A 20,588-nucleotide genomic window follows, 5' to 3' on the forward strand; every position below is an offset into this window, starting at 1 on the left:
ATGTTCCTGCAAATATCTTTTGAATTTAAGTTTCTGCATAATGTAATAAGATAAAAAGAATTCTATACTTCAACAAGAGACATTACAAAGCAACCGGAGACATTATCAAGAGCATTAACAACCTCCTAATAGCAATAAAACCTTTTAACTGTCTGATGTTGAACATGCTCCCACCAAACCACCACATATTATGGTAATTGGCTCCAATTTCTGAATCTTTCATTGCAAAGTTACAAGTGAGGTAGGAACTGAGAAGTAAACCTAAATCCACAGCCTTGCCAGTTTATCCCTACCCACCTAACTTGTTCTTTCCCTACAAACCACACACCATTATAATGTTGTTTATGATGTGTGGGATCAGCGTACCTCTGTCTTCAGGCAGCAGCACTCCTGCCCTGTTACAGAAGCTGTTATACAACATTTCGTTCTCCGAATGAGTTCTAAAAATAATTCACGTTTTTTTCCTCGTCAAAATCTATCACAACAACTCCAGTTGTTGCCTGCTGATCATCATTGGAAAAGGAAACTTTTACGCTATTTTTGTTATCAATTTTCTGTATTTAACCTTCCTTCTAACCGAGCCAAAGTTTAGTTTCTAGTTTGAGGCTGTGCTAATTGCATGAAGAGAAGTAGCAAAAGAGCAGAATGGTTTTTTAAAAAATAAAATAAAAAATCTGCAAAGTTTGTTCAGCCCTATGAAAGCACATGAAAAAGCAGAGATTTCTTGTTTGAAGGCAAAATGAGGTTTAATGGCAATGTCAGCACAAACACTTAACCTTGGGTTTACTTCCCATTTAATGTTGCGAATTCAGATAAATTGTCTATTGTGCAGCAAAGTTCTTTAGAGCCTGACAACTGCACACTGGTTACTTGACTCTCCTCTTAGTGTTGCTGATCTAGCAGCATCTAGCTTTCTAGATGTCTTCATTGCTTTACTATAATGGTCAGTTTCACGTGTGATACATGGTTTGATTACTGAACAGCTCATGACTTGCAGCAGCAAACTGACTCTGCTTGAAAAGCACTGAGGTTTGAGGTGCCACGAGAAGATCTGACCGTTCTCCCTGCAATGCAAAGTCTGCTTTAGGATTATAAAATTTATGTTTCACTTCTCACTTTTAAAATCCCAAAGTCATTTATTACCAAGAAGAGAAAATATTGTGATAAAATCACGGAAGCGTATGCAGAACACATTTAACAATATAATATCATATCACTTGTAGCACCCAAATGTCCAGGAAAACCAAAATGTGTTTTCCTGGCACCATAATGATAATAATAATAATAATAATAATAAATTTTATTTATATCCCGCCCTCCCCAGCCGAAGCCGGGCTCAGGGCGGCTAACAACAATCAAATAATCAAAAAATCAAATAATCACACAATCTAAAAATATTTCATTATAAAAATTAATTAAATCAAATTGATGGCAACCAATTAAGCAAAGTTCTGTGCAGGTTGCCAGAGGAGGGAGTCAGGCTGCGCCCTGATCAAAGGCCTGGCGGAACAACTCTGTCTTGCAGGCCCTGCGGAAAGATGTCAAGTCCCGCAGGGCCCTAGTCTCTTGTGACAGAGCATTCCACCAGATTGGAGCCGCAGCCGAGAAGGCCCTGGCTCTAGTTGAGGCCAGCCTAACCTCTCTGAGGCCTGGGACCTTGAGGATGTTATTATTTGCAGACCGTAGGTTTCTCTGTGGGGCATACCAGGAGAGGCGGTCCCGTAGGTACGAGGGTCCTAGGCCGTATAGGGCTTTAAAGGTTAAAACCAGCACCTTAAACCTGATCCTGTACTCCACCGGGAGCCAGTGCAGCTGGTATAGTACCGGATGAATGTGATCTCGCAGCGAAGACCCCATAAGGAGTCTCGCCGCGGCATTCTGCACCCGCTGGAGTTTCTGGGTCAGTCTCAAGGGCAGCCCCACGTAGAGCGAGTTACAATAATCCAGTCTGGAGGTGACCGTCGCATGGATCACAGTGGCTAGGTCAGGGCGAGAGAGATAAGGGGCCAACTGCTTAGCTTGGCGGAGATGAAAAAATGCCGCCTTTGTTATAGCTGTAATCTGCACCTCCATAGAAAGGGAGGTATCGAAGATTACACCCAAACTCTTAACGGACGGTGCTGGCACTAATTGCACCCCCGCAAGAGATGGGAGTTGCCCCCTCAATCCCATATCGTCCCGACCCAGCCAGAGGACCTCTGTCTTCGAAGGATTTAACTTCAACCGGCTCCCACGTAACCATCCAGCCACAGCTTCCAGACATCTGGTCAGTGTGTCTGGGGCCGAGTCAGGATGGCCATCCATCAACAGATAGAGTTGGGTGTCATCAGCATACTGATGGCAACCCAGCCCAAAACTCCGGACAAGCTGGGCGAGGGGGCGCATAAAGATGTTAAAAAGCATCGGAGAGAGAATCGCACCCTGAGGCACTCCACACACCAAGGAGTGGCGCGATGACAATTCCCCCCCAAGCGCCACCCTCTGTCCTCGACCAGAGAGAAACGAGCGCAGCCATTGAAGGACTGTGCCCTGGATCCCCACGTCGGCAAGGCGGTGGTCCAGGAGTTCGTGATCGACCATGTCAAAGGCTGCTGACAGATCTAGGAGAATCAGCAGCCCCGACCCACCTCGATCCAGCTGCCTGCGGAGATCATCTGTTAGGGCGACCAGAGCCGTCTCGGTCCCATGACCAGCGCGGAAGCCGGACTGGAATGGATCCAAAGCAGATGTTTCATCCAGAAACCTACCAAGCTGTTCAGCAACCGCTCTCTCAATCACCTTACCCAGGAATGGAAGATTCGAGACCGGGCGGTAATTGGATAGATCTGAGGGATCTAATGATGTTTTCTTTAAGAGCGGACGCGCCACTGCCTCCTTCAGTTCCCCTGGGAATGTCCCGGTGCCAAGGGACAAATTGATAATATCCCCCAGGGGGGCCCGCACCTCGTCTGGACACGCTCTAATCAGCCATGACGGGCACGGGTCAAGAGGACAGGTGGTGGGCTTTCCAGCTTGGAGGAATCTGTCCACATCGGCTGGAGATATCCGGTCAGAGTGGTCCAATACTGGACCCGAGGACAGTCGAGGGGCCTCCAGTTCCTTTATTGTGTCCAAATTGGCAGGGAGGTCATGGCGGAGCAACAGGACCTTTTCCGCAAAAAAGCTCACAAATGCCTCACAGCTGTGTGTCAGATTGTTATTTAAATTTGGCTGTCCTTCAAGGGACGTTAAAGACCGAATTATACTAAATAATTGCGCCGGGCGAGAGCTAGCGGATGCAATGGAGGCCGAGAAGTAAGACTTCTTAGCGGCCTTCACTGCCATCTCATAGGTTTTCATAAAAACCCTATAAGATGTTCTTGAGGCTCCGTCACGGGCACCCCGCCATACTCGCTCTAGCCGTCTGAGGTCCCGCTTCATTTTCCGAAGCTCCTCGGTAAACCAGGGAGCCCGGTTTCTGCGGGGTCGCAGAGGGCGCTTAGGTGCGATCTCATCGATGGCTGCCAGGAGCTGGGTATTCCAGCCCTCAACAAGCTCAGTCAATGAGTCGCCAGGGGGAGCAAGGTCCCGCAAGGCTTGACGGAATCTATCAGGGTCCATCAGCCTCTGCGGGCGAGCCCAAATCGGCTCGCCACCTAAGCAGGGTGGGGGTGGAAAGTCAATCCTGGCTTTCAGAGCGTAGTGATCAGACCATGGCACCTTCATCGAAGGAGACATGATCACATCTATACCGGCGCCAAAGATCAAATCCAGCGTGTGGCCTGCTTGATGTGTGGGGCCCGAAACAAACTGGGAGAGCCCTAGTGTCGCCATGGAAGACACCAGGTCCAGAGCCTGTGAGGAGGGAGTGGCATCAGCGTGGAAGTTGAAGTCTCCCAATACCAATAGGTTAGGGAACTCCAAGGCCCAGCCGGCCACTGCCTCCAGCAGGCCTGACAGGGTGGCTGATGGTGCGCTAGGTGGCCGGTACACCAACCAGACAGCCAAGCTCTCCTCGGAGCCCCACACTAGGCCAACACATTCAATGCCGGGGATCGATGGCGAAGGTAGGAACAAGGTTTGGGTCAGGCTGGCCTCCCTTGGGAGTGCATTCCATAATGGGGGAGGCTGCTACAGAGAAGGCCCTTTCTCTCATTGCCACCTCCAGATTTTCCTCAGAGGTGCCATGTTGGGAAAGGCTAGCCCATTTGGGGTGACTCATCCACATATGAGGAGCACAAGTTGATAAGCATGCATGTGTAAACCAGCCCTCCATCAGATTTGAGCTAAAGCATTTGAGGTGCTAAGAAAGAAAGCACAAAGGAAGAGTAAGTGGAGTAATTATTTCAAAGCAAAGAATATGCATACAGTGGTACCTTGGGTTAAGAACTTAATTCGTTCTGGAGGTCCATTCTTAACCTGAAACTGTTCTTAACCTGAGGTACCACTTTAGCTAATGGTACCTCCTGCTGCCACCATGCTGCCGTCGTGCGATTTCTGTTCTCATCCTGAAGCAAAGTTCTTAACCTGAGGTACTATTTCTGGGTTAGCGGAGTCTGTAACCTGAAGCATCTGTAACCTGAAGCATCTGTAACCCGAGGTACCACTGAACTGTTGATACATCATCACTCAGATGCAAATTAAAAATGGGATGCGGGTGGCACTGTGGTGTAAACCACTGAGCTTCTTGGGCTTGCCAATCGGAAGGTCAGCGGTTCAAATCCCCGCGACGGGGTGAGCTCCTGTTGCTCAGTCCCTGCTCATGCCAAACTAGCAGTTCGAAAGAACATCAAAGTGCAAGTAGATAAATAGGGACCACTCCGGCAGGAAGGTAAATGTTGTTTCTGTGCACTGCTCTGGTTCGCCAGAAGCAGCTTAGTCATGCTGGCCACATGACCCGGAAAAACTGTCTGCAGACAAAGTGTCTGGCAGCTCCCTCAGCCAGTAAAGCGAGATGAGCGCCACAACCCCAGAGTCGTTCGCGACTGGACTTAACTGTCAGGGGTCCTTTACCTTTACCTTTTTAGGGCTGCACAAACAGTCCTCTTCATTCCTGCTTCTGGATTCCGGAACTGTTTCTGGATTCCCAGCTCCCATCATCCCTGACTTTTGGCCCTTCTGGTTGGGGCTGGTGGAGTCCACCAATATCCGGGGAGCCGCAGGTCCCCCCACATCTGAGGAAGTGCTGAACATATCCATATTTTACACCCACAGAGACCCCTACCCAGGGAGCAAGGCTCTTCTAGCAACAAACTGGACAAGACAATGTTCTGGGGTTTTAAAATTGGCCACAACTTCATTGATTCCAGAGGTAGGTAGGATTTGGCTTGGCATTGCATGTGAATTCCTCTCCGCCTCCCTGGAATGAACAGGGTTGAGCCTAGGATAATTAGTCATCTGCATCACACTCGGATCGCACTCCCAAGCCACTGAAGGCAGCTATACACCTTGGCTTTTGGACAGACTTCCATCTACACCCCTCTACTGGGGTTCCCTGTGAACACACAATCTTCTGAGGTACCATATGTTTCCTTAACTTCTTATGAGGGGATCAGGGGTGCCCTCAGCAAGGACAAAATTTGGCACCACCCTAAATCCACCACTGAGGGGAGAACTTCTGTGTTCTGAGAAGCCACAGATATGCAAAATGACAGGCAGCAGCATCTAAGTGGGTTTCTTCTTCACACCTAGATCATGCCACCATCGATGCTGCCTGAGTGAGGCCTACTCTGCAGCGTCCTAAGCAAAATGATGAATCCCATGTGGCTACAAAGGAATTATACACATACTTCTTCCTCGAAGGGAATTCCGTATTCTGAGAGTGAAATTCCCAGATCACGACATATTTAGCAGATTTGAGGGGATTCCCAACCGGCAGATGCAATCAATAAATCAGTGGGGTGGGGAGAAAGGACCATATTCCGTACGTTTCCAAAATTGAGAAGGTAAACAATCCCTTCACTACAAATGGCTCCTGTAAAAATTTACATCAGGTGAATGTGGTTCACCCCCCCCCCCCAAAAAAAAGCCACCCTTGGGAGTCTTCCAAGTCTAATGAGGCCCAGGGCCCAGAGGTTCCCCGCCAGTACTGTAAATTAAATGCTGCAGCCCATTAACACACTCATTATTAAGATTCTTTAAAGAGAGCCTTTGCAGTGCTCCAGCGGCTTGGTATACAATTAAGAGATAGCTCTTGTCATGAGCCCAAACATTGTCAGAGCTTACAATTAACTGACCTCTTTGCAACCGCTCCCGAGGAAATAACAAAGCTTAAGAAAAGGGAAAGTCGCACAGTTTGTAGAGTGCCATTACTCAGATATTCTGTGTGCATGTGTGTTGCTTGCTAGTAGCAGCTGTGGCAACAATATTAACTATTACGTGTTTGTTGTTCTTTTAAAAAACACCTCTGTATTAAACATATCCAAGTCACACTTGGTAATGAGCGCGGCTTTATTTTCAATAAAATGAAACGTTATTTTGAGTTGCTACAGATTGATTTTCTATAGTCATTCGAATGAAATATGCACCATGTTTTTTCCTTGCTGGCAGTTAGCCTTATCCAATGGGCTCAGATCTCTCGGATTTGTAAAATACTCTTCATACGTTATAAAGCCCAGGATGCAGAGCTGATGGGAGAAGAAGAGGAGGAAGAAGAGGAGGAGCAGGAGGAAGAAGATGAAGAAGCAGTCAAAAATAATTGGTGTCAAGTTATCTTTAATATTACTGTATTACATTGTTCACCAGCGTACAGGCACTTTCTATTCACTTCCAGTTACAAAGTGCAAGCTGTCTTCAGTAGTTTCATTATAATTAATTTCACGGTGGCGTTTTGAAAGCCCAAACTTTAAAACGCACACACGCACACCAAAGTCAAAGCCATTGCATGCCTTTTATAAGTAAGCAGCAGTAAAGTCACACACAAAAAAACACCTTCACAAGCCAGGTAGCAATCTTTAATATATACCCAAGATTAAATCATATTGAGGGAGGCTTTTTAAGAAATAAATAAAGAAGGGGGGAAGAATAAGGACTGGCGTTATTTTTCTCCTGTAAACACAATAAGGTGCAGATTATAGATAAGACCGAACATGGGCTAAGCCTTTAAAAACAGCTTGTCGGCTTTATCATGCAAGTTTAAGTCACGGTATTAGTGCCTTAGACTTTTTAAAAAGACGTCATGGGAGGCACTTTGAAATTAATTAAAAGCCTGCATTCATTTGTTTGGGAAAGATAAAGTTTATTCATGGGGAAATAACCCTGACACACTTCCCTGCCCGCCATAGTTTTCAAGCAAAAATTAGACACTGCCGGTAATATCTTAGTATTCCTTTTCCTTGGGGTATGACATACAGCTATACAGGGTATGAAGATTTCTGAAAGAAGTATTTATTACTGGTACATCCAAAAGATTTCATGTATTGCATCAGAAAGGCTTGATCGACACCAGAATGATCTGTCAGTTTGTTCTTCTATTTTTATTTTTTTTAATATATATTATTATTATTATTTTTAAAGGTGCTTGCTTCGGAAGTTCAACAGCAGCCCCTAGTGGAAGCCAGGAGTACGGCTGGTCTGGTCCTTTTCAATACAAACCCACCCCGCAGACCCTGGCAGCTTGCAAAAACCAATGGCAATTGTGAAACCAAGTACCCTAGAGAGACTGCATTAAAAAGGCAAATTCTGCTTGTGCGCTCGCTGTGGCCTGCATGAACCGCTGCTGCTGGCATGTCACAGTCAGAATGCGACCTCCAGGACATTGAAAACGCTGGCCTTTGTCATGGTAATCATTGCAAATTTCAGCCGCTGCCACTCCGAGGGGGGAGTAGGAGAGAGACACAGCCAACAATATACATCTGTCTGGACTGTCACATTCATTTTATGCATGAAGTCTAATAATTACCCACTGAATTACCCAGGGGGTGGAGGTGGGGGGGCAGGGAGGGAAGCACTTCGGAATAATGTTCAGCGTGGCTTAAGTCAAAGCAAGAAACAGCACAAGCATGAGCCTATTATGAACCTTTGCTGCACACCTATTATTATGATGAGTTCTGCCTTACATTCCCGCAAACGGAAGACACAAAACAACCCTTGTGTGGAGGGGGAAAGTTTGTTTGAGCCTCTCACACCCCTGAACGGCAGGTCACAGCAGCGTTCAAAAGCTGTGAGAGTTGTGGCAGCAGAAGTTACCCTATCTCCTTCACTACTTACATTGCAGCCATTTATTTATTTTTAAAGGTCCCATAGATGGAGAAAAAATATCCTCGCCAGCTCCGGTTAACTGACTGGAATTCCATATTGTTCATTAAGACACCGGAGTAACTATAGATGCTCCACAGGCAAAAACAGAGTTCTACCTTTTTGGAAGCCTAATTAGGGATGCCATGTGTCCTCTTTTCCCAGGACACGTCCTCTTTTGCATTGGTATGTAAAATGAGTGTCGTCATAGCGATCCATAGTTAAAAGCAGAAGTCGGCAAATGTGCCCTCTTTTTTGCTCTTCAAAATATGGCAAGCCTAGAGTCCATTTTAGAGGGGGTGAGGGGGAATTGACTTCTTTGGCAGTTACTGCTTCTTGTCTTCACAAGTCCACTTGGTTTTTCAACGTAAAAGCTGGTGGGTGGCAACAAAATAATGTCTCTATCCAGAGTTATGAAATGTGCTTATTTTCTTACATGAATAAAGTTACACCTATTGCTTTTAGTCAAAGGTCTTTTAAAAATAAATGATAAACAGAAAGACAGACAGATATACAGTGGTATGTCTGGTTACGAACTTAATTTGTTCCAGAGGTCCGTTCTTAACCTGAAACTGTTCTTAACCTGAGGTACCACTTTAGCTAATGGGGCCTCCCACTGCTGCCACCGCCGCACGATTTCTGTTCTCATCCTGAGGTATAGTTCTTAACCTGAGGTATTACTTTCAGGTTAGCGGAGTCTGTAACCCGAGGTGTTTGTAACCCGAGGTACCACTGTAGATGATAAAGTAGTAACCGTAAACCTTGTTTAATGGCATCTGGTAGATGCAAGTCTTTGAATTTCTGTCTGCATTCTGCTTGGTTTTGAGTCCTCTCTGAACTCTTCCCGATGGAGGAAAAGGAAAGATGGTGCCACCGGTGAAGATACAAGCCTACCGCTCTTTGACAAGAACACTTATGCCTTTATTCCCACCCCCAATAAACACTTTGGCATGGAACTAAAGAATAGGAACCAATCCATTCAGTCAAGTAATCCCTCAGCTTAAGACTGAAGTGACAAAGCCTGCAAAGGTTTAACACCTCAGTGAGAACTACTCCTGGTCAGCCCTACCATTAAGCAGAATGTGGTGACTGTCTCAGGTGGCAAATTGTGGGCTGCATCCTCCAGAGCCCTCTGTTGGATGACAGAGGTATGTGTGCAAGCACTGAAGTAAGAATTAGTTTACAGTACAGTCGGTTTCTGTACATGGAACAGGGGGCAGCCATCTTGTTTGTCCTTCACTTCAGGCTGCAAAATGTATTTGTCCTACCTCAGTCTTCTCTGCCAAATACAATCTGTCAGTTGTCTGAGAAGCACTGCCACAGTACATGTATGTTCTGTGTAGGGATGGGTGTCTATTTCGGTTTCTCTCAGTTTCTCATTTTTCCAATCTTAGGTTCAGTTCTCCACATTTCCACATCTGCTTGGATTTTTTTAAAATTATTTGTGAAAACTCATCCACATTTCTCTGTATATACACATTTCTCTGATGTACATATTTTAACAAAGCAATTTTGCCTAATGCAACAAATTTTTGTACGTTGCTTTCATAAATATATGGATTTTATGCAAACTTTACCCTAGTATATCCATTTCTGCACATATCGATTGTCCAGAGAAGTGCATTGCAAATCTCAGAGAAAATGTGGATTTCAAAGGATGGATGTATTTCGGTTCACACATTGTTTCGGAAATTGTGAATTATGTAGGTTCGCCTTTAAATGTGAAATGAATTGAATGTTTTCCTCACCCCTGGTTCTGTGTGTAATGCTTAGGACATCACCAGTGCTCAGCTGGAGCTAAATAGTAATAGCGATGTTACAAAAGCTATGTTATTTGGGGGGGAAATGAACATTAAACATTTCCCTATATAGCTACAGCTGAAGAAGGAGGGAAACAATCTAATTTTCATATGCATTCAATATAAAAGAAATGCACAGGGGGTGAAAGCAAAGAGATATGAAAGAGAACTCAATGGGATTCAATATCTGAAGTTATAAATGTATGGATAGTTCTGCTACATCAACACTGGGGGGATGAAAAGTAGCTGGATTGTAGTGCTCCTAATAACACCATCTAAAGCTTGTGTTACCTGGGGATTAGATGAATGAGGGTGGAGGGGAATGGAGTTGCTGAATGTAAGCTAAACAGACAACTAAAAAGGCTAAGTTCCATAGTCAGAATTTCAAACATCATTTTTCTTCAACTGGCTAAAGTATCAAAACTGTTAAAGTCTCACTTAGTAGCATAGCATCCATCACGGACAATTTGAAGCAAAGCAATTATTTGTGATCTCTTCGTTCATTCATGTTATTCTTCAGCCCTTCCACTATTTGAATACTTTCTTGCTCCAGCACTGATAACAGCGAAAAAGTCCCAGCAGGGAACTCCAAACCTCCAAATCTGTCTATCAATTACTGAAATTTGCCCGTTTGAGCCCAAACATAATTTCTTTTCAGGCAGGGGAAATGCTGCAGTGGTGCAGGGAGGTAGGCAAAAATGAATGAAATTTTAGCATTAAATAGAAGTTTGGTTCACATACAAAATAATTAATGTTAATTTAACAAACTTGCCATGCACCTGTGGATTAAGGCAAGAATCTAAAGAATCTCACAACTTAGCTCTGCATGCCTGAGTCAGGTTTGGATTTGGGTTTCTTTGAATGGCAGCCCACTATGCCTGAAGGCCAACCTAAGGAGAGTTTTGCAAGAAGTTTGTGATGTAACACTGTGTGTATGAGAGAGAGAGATGGGCATTCACAGGGAGGCATATTCCCTGGATTCCCAGCTTTCTATCTTTTCTTCTGTTTACGTAAATCTCTAGCCCTTGTGGAACCTGAATTGTGTGGCAAGAAGTGCCCGCATTCTTCTCGTTATTTATTTTGTCGGCAACCAGCCTGCTCTACCTTCCTGTGGTTTTAGCCAATGAATATGTCATAGAAATGATTTGACATTTAGAGAAGCAGATCTAGCTAGGCAGACAAGGAGACAACTAGAGTGGCACACCCAGAATCTAAGGAAGGCACTTCCTGATTCCTTTTCAAGCCTTTTATAATAGGTCCTCTTTTTCCAGGACACATCCTCTTTTTCATGGGTAGAGTCGTCATAGTGATCCATAGTTAAAAGTAGAAGTTGGCAGATATGTCCTCTTTTTTGCTCTTCAAAATATGGCAACCCTATTTGCACCCCAAAACAAGAAGAAGCAGAAATGATGGGTAGTTTATTATATTTTTCTGGATACCCATAGTGTGCATGTTGGTTTGTGTATGGCATTCAATGATGCCAAAAATCTCATTGGCCTACCTAAAGTACCATATTTTTCGCTCTATAAGATGCACCAGACCACAAGACGCACCTAGTTTTTGGAGGAGGGAAACAAGAAAAAAAATATTCTGAATCCCAGAAGCCAGAACAGCAAGAGGGATCGTTGTGCAGCGAAAGCAGCAATCCCTCTTGCTGTTCTGGCTTCTGGGATAGCTGCGCAGCCTGCATTCGCTCCATAAGACGCACACACATTTCCCCTTACTTTTTAGGAAGGAAAAAGTGAGTCTTATAGAGCAAAAAATATGATAACTTTTGGGTCCCAGCCTGATTGGTCCCAGACCAGAGAGATTATCACATAGCACTTCTCTTTTTCCCTGGCGAATGCCCAGAACTGTCAACTCTGACATGCTCAGAGGCATGAGGGTACCTGGATCTTCGTTGCCCACCCCTACACATCCAGAGTTACAGAATTGGTGGGTGGCGCTGTGGTCTAAACTACTGAGCCTCTTGGTCTTGCCGATCGGAAGGTCAGCAGTTTGAATCCCCACAACAGAGTGAGTTCCCGTTGCTCTGTCCCAGCTCCTGCCAACCTAGAAGTTCAAAATCACACCAATGCAAGTAGATAAATAGGTACTGCTGTGGCAGGAAGGTAAACGGTGTTTCTGTGCGCTCTGGTTTCTGTCACGGTGTTCCATTGTGCCAGAAGTGGTTCCACATGACCCGGAAAGCTGTCTGTGGACAAACACCGGCTCCCTTGGTCTGAAAGCGAGATGAGCACCGCAACTCCATAGTCGCCTTTGACTGGACTTAACCGTCCAGGGGTCCTTTACCTCCATCTTTACCTTTTTATACAGAATTGGTAGGAATTTCCCCAAATACGTGGTTCAGGTTTCCTTCCCCCACACTGTGGCTCATTGCTGCATGCAGACACAAAACCAGCAGAACAAAGTATACAGACAAAGAGAGGCAGATTTTTGTGCTTGGGCAAAGACTGAGAAGATCTGTACATTACAAGGATTGCCCTCTTTCTTGCATTTTCCGTGGTAAAAGTACATCATCTGAATAAATTTGATAGGTATGCTCGTTTATGACATCACACTGTGACTCGTATCAGTTTTAGAAAATGTTATTGTCAAGTCTTAATCCAACAAATTTTCAATAGCCCAGTTATTCTCCGCTAGATAAAAATTTAGTACAGGAAAAATCTTAAAGGGATTTCAAAGAACTGCAAGTTTGGAAGTATTTCTTTAAAAATGTCACCACTAATCTCTGCAAATCGACAACAGAATTTAATAAAAGTTCATCAACATTAATTGCCACACTCTTGAATAACTTTTGCATGTAATTATTACAAATCTAAAAAGACATTGCCTCGGGTTCAATATCTTTTGGGATCATCTGCTCTGTATGTTATCAAAGCTAACGGAAGATACAGCAGCATAAATTAATCTTTCTCCAAAAGTAAAGGAAATTGATGTTGTATAGTGCAATTGGAGTGGAATTTCACTCATCCTAAATCACAATGGAGATCATGGTACTCCGATGATTTGTAAATTGCACTTGGGAAACCCTGAGGTTCCTTGGAAGCTTATTTCTCAATTAGGATGATAATAATGAACAAGACAGTTTGCCCATCACTACTGATTTTCCCATGCAATATGCAGGCATTAGAGCATCATCGGGGGTTTTTAAAAAAATAAACCAGATCAACTGATGTATATGCATGTGTGAATCAATCCAAAGTGAAGGGCATGGGAACCAGGTAGCAATAAAGGGTGTGGTGAGGTGGATGCAGAGAGACAGGAAGCCCTGGACAGCAATCTAAGACTGCAGGCAGTGTTGAACTTGAGACTCAGTTGTTCAGACAGACAAGGGCATGCGTGTGGGAAGGTCATAAAATCACAGTAGCTTGTTCCAGGTCACCTGACTCCACATCAGCACTTCCTCTCAAGGTACCTATCTTTCTTTGAAGCATAGTGGCAGCACACCAGGTAATGGTGCTGACTTAAGAAACATATGAACAGCTTGGCTGGATCAGACCAATGGCCTCTCGAGTCCAGCATTCCATTTCCCACAGTGACCAACCAGATGCCTATTTGAGCCCAAAAGCATAATGTGAGGGCAATAGCCCTCTCCTACAGTTATTCCCTGGCAACTAACATTCATGCACTGGTAATCCTTGTTGTTGGCCAATGGTCAGCTCCAGTGACATTTGACACCACAGAAAATTGTGGAGAGCACTGAACATACAATAGAGCAGCTTCATGGCTGATGGATGGAATATATTTTGCTTCACAGTTTAGCTTTACAGTTCCATTGATACTTCAGGCCTACATGTCACATGAAAGTGTGTACAGGCAGTGGACATTTCGTGTGTGTTCAACTGGCGTGTGGCCGCCGACCCACACACTATTTTGGGGCCCCAGGAGGGGTGTGTGGCATGGCGGGCTTATATGTGCACTGCTGATGTGCACAATGACCCAGAAAGAGACCTCCATGCAAACAGAGTTGCCTGTATAACGGTAGCCCAATGGCCCATTTAAAACAGGAAGTGGCACTTCCAATCAAATACATGTTGCTGCCTGAGACAAAGGACAAGATGGCGGCCCCGTTGCCTCATTCCGTGTGCAGAAACTGGTTGGACTGGCAGCTGAACACTGTTCACTGCACTTGTGGGCAGACAAGTAGCCGAAAGAGCAAAAGGAAGGCCACATGACGCACACACAGGAGGAACAGCCAGGGACATGCTGCTGTTGCCCCCAACATCTTCTCTCTATGGTGATTACCTCACATCATCTAACGGTAGAACCGGCTCTGCTTCCAGTGGAGCAGAGAAGCCATGAGGTGATGGTAAGCATAGAACCTTCCCTACCCACTATTTTCACATTCCAAATTGGCCACTCCCCAAGGCTGCTCTCTGTATCACAGGGCTTTAAATACATATACATTAGGCAGAGAGCCGATCAAGTATCTCTTCCTCCGGGTGATTCTCTGCTTCCAGTGATCTAAATGAGCCTTGGGGCTACTGTTACATGCATTTTTCTGTAACATGTACTTTGGACCTTATTCTACATGAAAGACTGACGTTCATTTGCAGATTCAGCCAGGGTGTCTGGGTTGTAGCTCAGCCCTTTGGCTCCAAGGAAGGCAAATGTGTCTGTCTGTATGTTCCCTCAGCTCTCTTGCTCACAGTGCTTTCTCCCCGGAGTTTATTTGCATGAATAACGGCAAGCACTGATATAGGCTTTCAGGGTATTAGACCAAACCTGTAAATGAATGCATTGGTTCATCACAATTCATTAATCAAGACTGTGCTGGATTTAACAGACAGCAGATTATTAGACACCAAATTATACAGACTGGGAGTGGCGGGGGGAGAGTTCCCAGAGGGTCATATGTAATGTGAATGGTTTTGCATAAAACTATAAACCCCTATTAAATTAAAGACACACAAAAATTATGTTCACTGCTTATCTAAAGTAATTTTTTTTAAAGGGATGTTACACTAATTTACTTCTTAACTGGTCCTGGTTACACTGCAAAGGGCTAAAGGTTAAATGCAATGTTTCCTTTGATGCTTGGCTAAGCAACTCATACTAACATACCCTTATAGAGGTGAAGAAATTAATGAAATTACTACTGTAATTCATTGCTAATGGAAAATTGTCAATGCATTAAGCCAAGAGTTCAAACAAATTCTCTGTAGACCCCAAGACCTAACCCTATGACTCACACTATTAGACTCACAACTCTTGTTTCGAGTTCTCTCAACTGGGAATCATGAGAGGAAATTGTCACGTAATTCCACAAAGTTTGCAAATTGTTGACCTTGGTAGCTGAGGTCTCCCCGCGAGCAAGCACAGGGGAGGGGATCGAACTTTTAATTTCCACCTCCATTCAGAATCCTCCCCCAAATTACCAGATGGGAAGAAGAAAGCAATCAACCCAGAAAGTAGTCAACACTCTGAATATTGCAATTTGTGGGTTAATATCATGACAACCAAGTAGAGATGAACTGCTGGGCAAAAACTACATATTCGTATCAAATTGTAGAGCACGAAGCATACTGACCTGTCAATATTTTTTCTAAGTACCTTGCAACCATGCTTGGGGACCAAAAGAGCTGTGTGTTTGGAAAGGAAAGTGAAGTAAGTCTGCAAGCTATTTGCCGAGGTTGTCAGTGCATCCATTGGGTAGAAGTTCTAAATATTAATGGGTGCGAATGCATTTCTGGACGACTTGATTGCTTCCCAGTGGGAAGGAGGACATATGCCCAGTCCAGGAGTCTTAGACCCACCAAACAGAAATGCGGGATGGGGGACTCCTGTGGTCTATTTTAATCGGGGACAGCCAGGAAAGCATGGTTGCTGCTTTCTTCCCATTGGAGACAAAGCCTCATGTCAGTGTACCCTTCCCAAGCAGAATGGAGATTTTGGAGCCAAGATGCTTAGAGAAAAATTAAAATTGTGGCAGCACCAAGTTATAGGGAAGCATTTTCCCCTCCTCCTCCTCCTCCTGCCTGGTTCTTTCAGGGAAGCACCCAGGGTCTGCAATCATTATAATTCTCAAAGACTGGAGAATTGGTTCTGATTGAAGTGAGGACCACTTTAACATCAAAACCCAGCTCCCTTGCACCATTAAAAATTATTAATGTTAAGGCTTATCGTGTCCCTTAATTATATAAAACTCTACAAGGAATAACAACCTGTAAATTTACTATGCAAATGCTCTTAATTTATGACAGATTGCTACTTCAAATACAAGTATTAAGTCACTATTAGATTTGTTTAGGTAATGCACTAATATGCATCACTGAGGTCTTAGATTTCTAAGTAGCAATAGTGTTTGTTAGATGCAAATAAGGATTACTTTAATTAAAACACCATCCCCAGCATCTCAGAAGATTTATTCCAAATCTTTATATAGGGCAGATTCATTATCTTTCTGCAGTTAATAAAAAATACAGCCTTCTTTGGTTACATTTTAGAATTTAGCATTGATTACTATTTTGTTACTAGAAATAAGATACTAATGTCTTTTAATGCAAGCCAAAAGCAATTTTGTCAGCCCAATTAAAATACAATTGAACAGTGGCTAAAGAAACTTTAATTTCTGCATAATTATATAGTGGGTAAATGTTTTTGATATATATATATATGAAGCACATTAAGCAGCAGAAAGCATACACACCTATTATATTTAGCTAGATTGGCCACTTCCAAAAGAGATAACTGAAGGACTGGAGAGAACAGGTTGACGTTGGGTGGGTGGGTGAGATAGAGAGAGAGACACAGACAGGCAGACAGAGAGACACAGCGATAGACTGGTTGGACACAGAGAAATGGTGGGAGGAACCAGCTGGGGAACCACCAAGGAACAGGCTCAGAGCCCAGGGAGTAGTGGTAGGACAATGATGAGTGGTCAGGGAGAAGAGGGAGAAGCAGGAGAAGACTAGGAGGAGGAGGTGTCAGAAGCTGAAGAGGAAACAGGGCTTAGTGAGCTGGGAGAGTCGGTTGCAGAGAGAAGTTCAAAATCAGAGGCAGAGGCTGGAGCAGGAGGGTGGGAGGAGGGAGGCCAAGAGGCAGAGATGAGTCAGGCTAGTGAAGAATCACAGGTGTTTCCCCTTCTGCTGAGACAAGCTCCCCTCCCCTCTTTGTCACTCAGAACCGGGAGAGGCATGAAGAGCGCGGAGGAGAGGTTGACTGATGCAAGTGCAGTCTCCAATTGCTTGGAAAAGTTCACCATTCGTCTTTGAACATCCATGTTCCCATCCTGCTTTTCTGAACAAATTCACACGAATATACAAGAATTATTGCTATCTCCGCTATTAATTATCTTTGGGATATTTTCCCAGACCTCTTGCTCACAGCCAGATATCCCCTTCTAAAACTCAGTGATGAGCCATGTTTGCAGCCACACTCATCTGTATTGTGATATCTTGTAAGCATCGGCAGAGAATCTGAATAGCAATTTAACTTCATATAATGAGTAGTAGTGGGTCCCGCTCTCTCACAATGACTGAGCCAGGGCTGATGAGAGTTGCAATCCAACATCTAGTGGGACACAGGCTCCCTACCCATGATCTATAGAATCTGAATTTTCCCAAGCAAACCAAAAGACTTAACAAAGGTAAAATACAAGATAGTAAGGCTACAGAAGTCCAGCCTGATCATAATGATAGTTTTCTGCATTATGAAATGCTTAGCGTTGAGTTGGCTCTGTAGGAATTGTTGTCGTTTGTGATTAGGGACACACACAAGCGGATACTTAAAACACGCCCGACAGATAAAAACCATGTTAGAATGCACCCCTTGGTAATGTTGGCAAATAGATTTGTGCTCCTTAAGTACACAGTAGACATTTCAATTAATAATTCACCTTGCCAATAGTTTTGTAATATTCTGTAAACAAGCTAATGAAACCAAAGCTTCACATTTTGTGTGCACTAATAATGCTTGTTTAGAAAATGATCATTAGTGGATTTAATTCAGATCTGCCAACTCTAGTTAAAAATTATTGCTGTTTTCATTCCACTGAAAGGAGGCAGGGAAAGGGAGCATCCCGCTGTTTTGAAACACACTGTTTATGGCAACCCACTAAAAGTTATTTATCCATTTCTCCGTTGTAAATTTGAAAGCGTTGAGGGGAAATAATGCCACAAATATATATATCACCAGAGTACTCGCAGCAAGCGGAAATTCCCAGTTTAATTAAAGACAATGAATATCATCTTCCTATAGATCTTTTTGTACCATAAAAGATGTCTTCCCAAACAGCAGGGGATTCGGGCCTTATCAGAGCAACAGCAAAATTAATGAAGGTTCACTTGGGAGCCTGGGAACAGGTCCTAGCAACAGATAAAAGAGAAGAAAGGAACAGGAGAGAACAAGGCTTGTCATCCCGAGGCTATCTGATACCACGGTTGTCTCACGTGCATTGCTTTCGTACATCACAAAACTGTCCCCGGCATTCTCCATGCCGGTTTTGTGATGTGTGAATGTTCGTTTCTCCTTGATCTCCTTTGCTCCTTTCAGGGTGCAAGCTTCCAATCTGTCCATTCCGCCGCTTTTGTCAAGACAAACGTCTACCCTCCTGCGTCCCTCGTCACCCATCAGTTTTCAGTGTTTGCACACCACTTGCGGACAATATAAAAGAAGCAAACAGGGTAACCGCTGTGAGTCACTTCAGCTCCAGAAAGCCCTGAAAACCGTGTCTCAGACCCGACGGTTTTGTCAATGTCAAGAGTAGGGAACCTCAGGCTTTCAGTGCTCCCCTCTCTCCAAGTCACACCCCACACTGTTGAGGCCACACCACCCCTGCACCAGCTCGGCTTTGCATCCTCCTTGGGTGTTTTCCCCTGGCTGCAATGTGTCCTTGATCTCAGATAATGCTCCTTTGCTTGGAGAATAAAGAAGGCATCTGCAAATATGAAGAGACACCTCCCGCAAAAAGTTAAAACTTCCTTTCATTACTTTGCCCAGTTTTGCTTTTGCTTCTGCCCACTGCTGGAATACGGCCCCTGAAAGGTTGCCTAGTTGTGAATGTGGCTATCAGGTTCCTTCCCACAAGATGTAGACATACGCACATTACATCAGATGGCTTTAGAGTGATCCTTAGTTGAGTCATCTTCAGCCTAGATCCATCTAATTTCACCCATTGCCATACAAAGTACCTACACTCGCACAACTGTCCAATTGGTGCATCTAACCCAGTGTCTCCAGCTGCTTTTGGACTACAAATCCCATCATCCCTGATTACTGGTCCTGCTAGCTAGGGATGATGGGAGTTGTAGTCCAAAAACAGCTGGAGACCCAAGTTTGGGAAACTCTTAACATTTTCTCCAGCAGTCGTGAACCAGGTGGCCCTGAACAGCTCACAAGCTTGCCTGAGCTTCTGGTGACTATATATTTGAGCGATGGCATAACACTGCCAAAACTAGTGATGGAGACTTCCCCATGCCTAAACATTTATCTGCTGATGCCACTGGCAGGCGGTCTTCTTGAATCTGAATGGCATGTTTCTTATTACTTTATCCTCCCCAATACATCCTTCCTGGATGCACAGCTTTGCATCACCAAGGAACTCTTCTACCTTGAAGAAGGCCTTGCAAATTGCCTCGGTTTTGCCTCTACAGAGGCTGCTCCTGTCTCCACACCCCTTAAGCCGCCGCCACCACTGAAGTGTGTCAGCTCACTCGCAGAAAAGCCAGACTCACTAGCCAAAAAGGGGAATTGAGAGCTGCAATTACTTGCAGGCATGACATGCACAACTCTGGGTCGATCAGTTGTCCCTAGGATCCTGAGAACTAAGGAGGATTTTTAGTTTTTTTAAATTTTACTATGTCAGAATTACAGAAAGCAGGAGACTTCTGAAATTCTCTTCTCCATATAGTTTATGGAGAGGCTGTGGCCCTCCAGCTGTTGTCGGACTACGACTCTCATCCTTGACCATCGGCCATACTGGCTGATGGGAGCTGCAATCCAAAAACCTCTGGTACCCTACTCCTGACTCGGCCAGTGGTTGTATGAATTATCTTGAGCACCACGGCAATTTTGAAATACGCTGCCCTATTAACAACAAAAAGGGGTACCAAATACGTGTCAAGTGAGTGTTATTAAAATATTGAGAAATTCTGTTTTTTAATAAAAACCTCAAAAGAATGAAAATGTTGACATTATTAAGCATGTTGTGAATTTTACATTACAAGGGGTGGGTGGTGAAAGAGAGAAAGAGAAAGAAAGAGAGAGAGAAATTGCAATATACATAAATATCACCCACTGAAAGACTGCTGGCACTGATGTCTCTTATAGGTGCTAGATCTGTCTGTAACAGAGAACATGAGATGCTTGTTCCTAGCCAACGTGCACTTTCCAATAATGACTCATCCTTCAAACATTTATTGAAAATAGGCTTTTATAGCTGTGATGTCAACCTTTCTGAAAGACTGCAGATGTACAGATCACAAGCGCTAAAGCAAGCTAAATTCATACTAGGTTTCCCTGGCAACTGAAGTTAAACACAACTAATGGAGAGATCCTGTCCTCATGTTTTGCTTATTGGGCAGGGCAGGATCGCTCCTAAACACAAACACACACCTATATGCCGATGGAACA

General features: G+C 44.2%; 1 protein-coding gene across 2 annotated transcripts in view; it reads right to left on the reverse strand.

Annotated features, from left to right (window-relative positions):
* LOC308478759 (uncharacterized protein) overlaps positions 1–11,690 on the reverse strand; it is a 44,324-nt gene extending 32,634 nt beyond the window's left edge. Inside the window, exons 1-2 of one of the 2 annotated variants that reach the window (XM_081008885.1) lie at positions 8,976–11,690; positions 6,507–6,605 (exon numbers count right to left, since the gene is read on the reverse strand). In XM_081008885.1, coding sequence (XP_080865011.1) covers positions 6,507–6,605; positions 8,976–8,990 — 114 coding nt within the window. In that variant the 5' untranslated portion in view covers positions 8,991–11,690. Of the gene's footprint in view, positions 1–6,506; positions 6,606–8,975 lie in introns of those variants that run through there. The other variant, XR_013987229.1, reaches the window with a different exon arrangement.
* Positions 11,691–20,588: the final 8,898 nt, after the last annotated feature.

This window comes from Podarcis pityusensis (assembly GCF_964106645.2).
Source record: "Podarcis pityusensis genome assembly, chromosome: 6".
In the NCBI taxonomy this organism is placed as follows: domain Eukaryota; kingdom Metazoa; phylum Chordata; class Lepidosauria; order Squamata; family Lacertidae; genus Podarcis; species Podarcis pityusensis.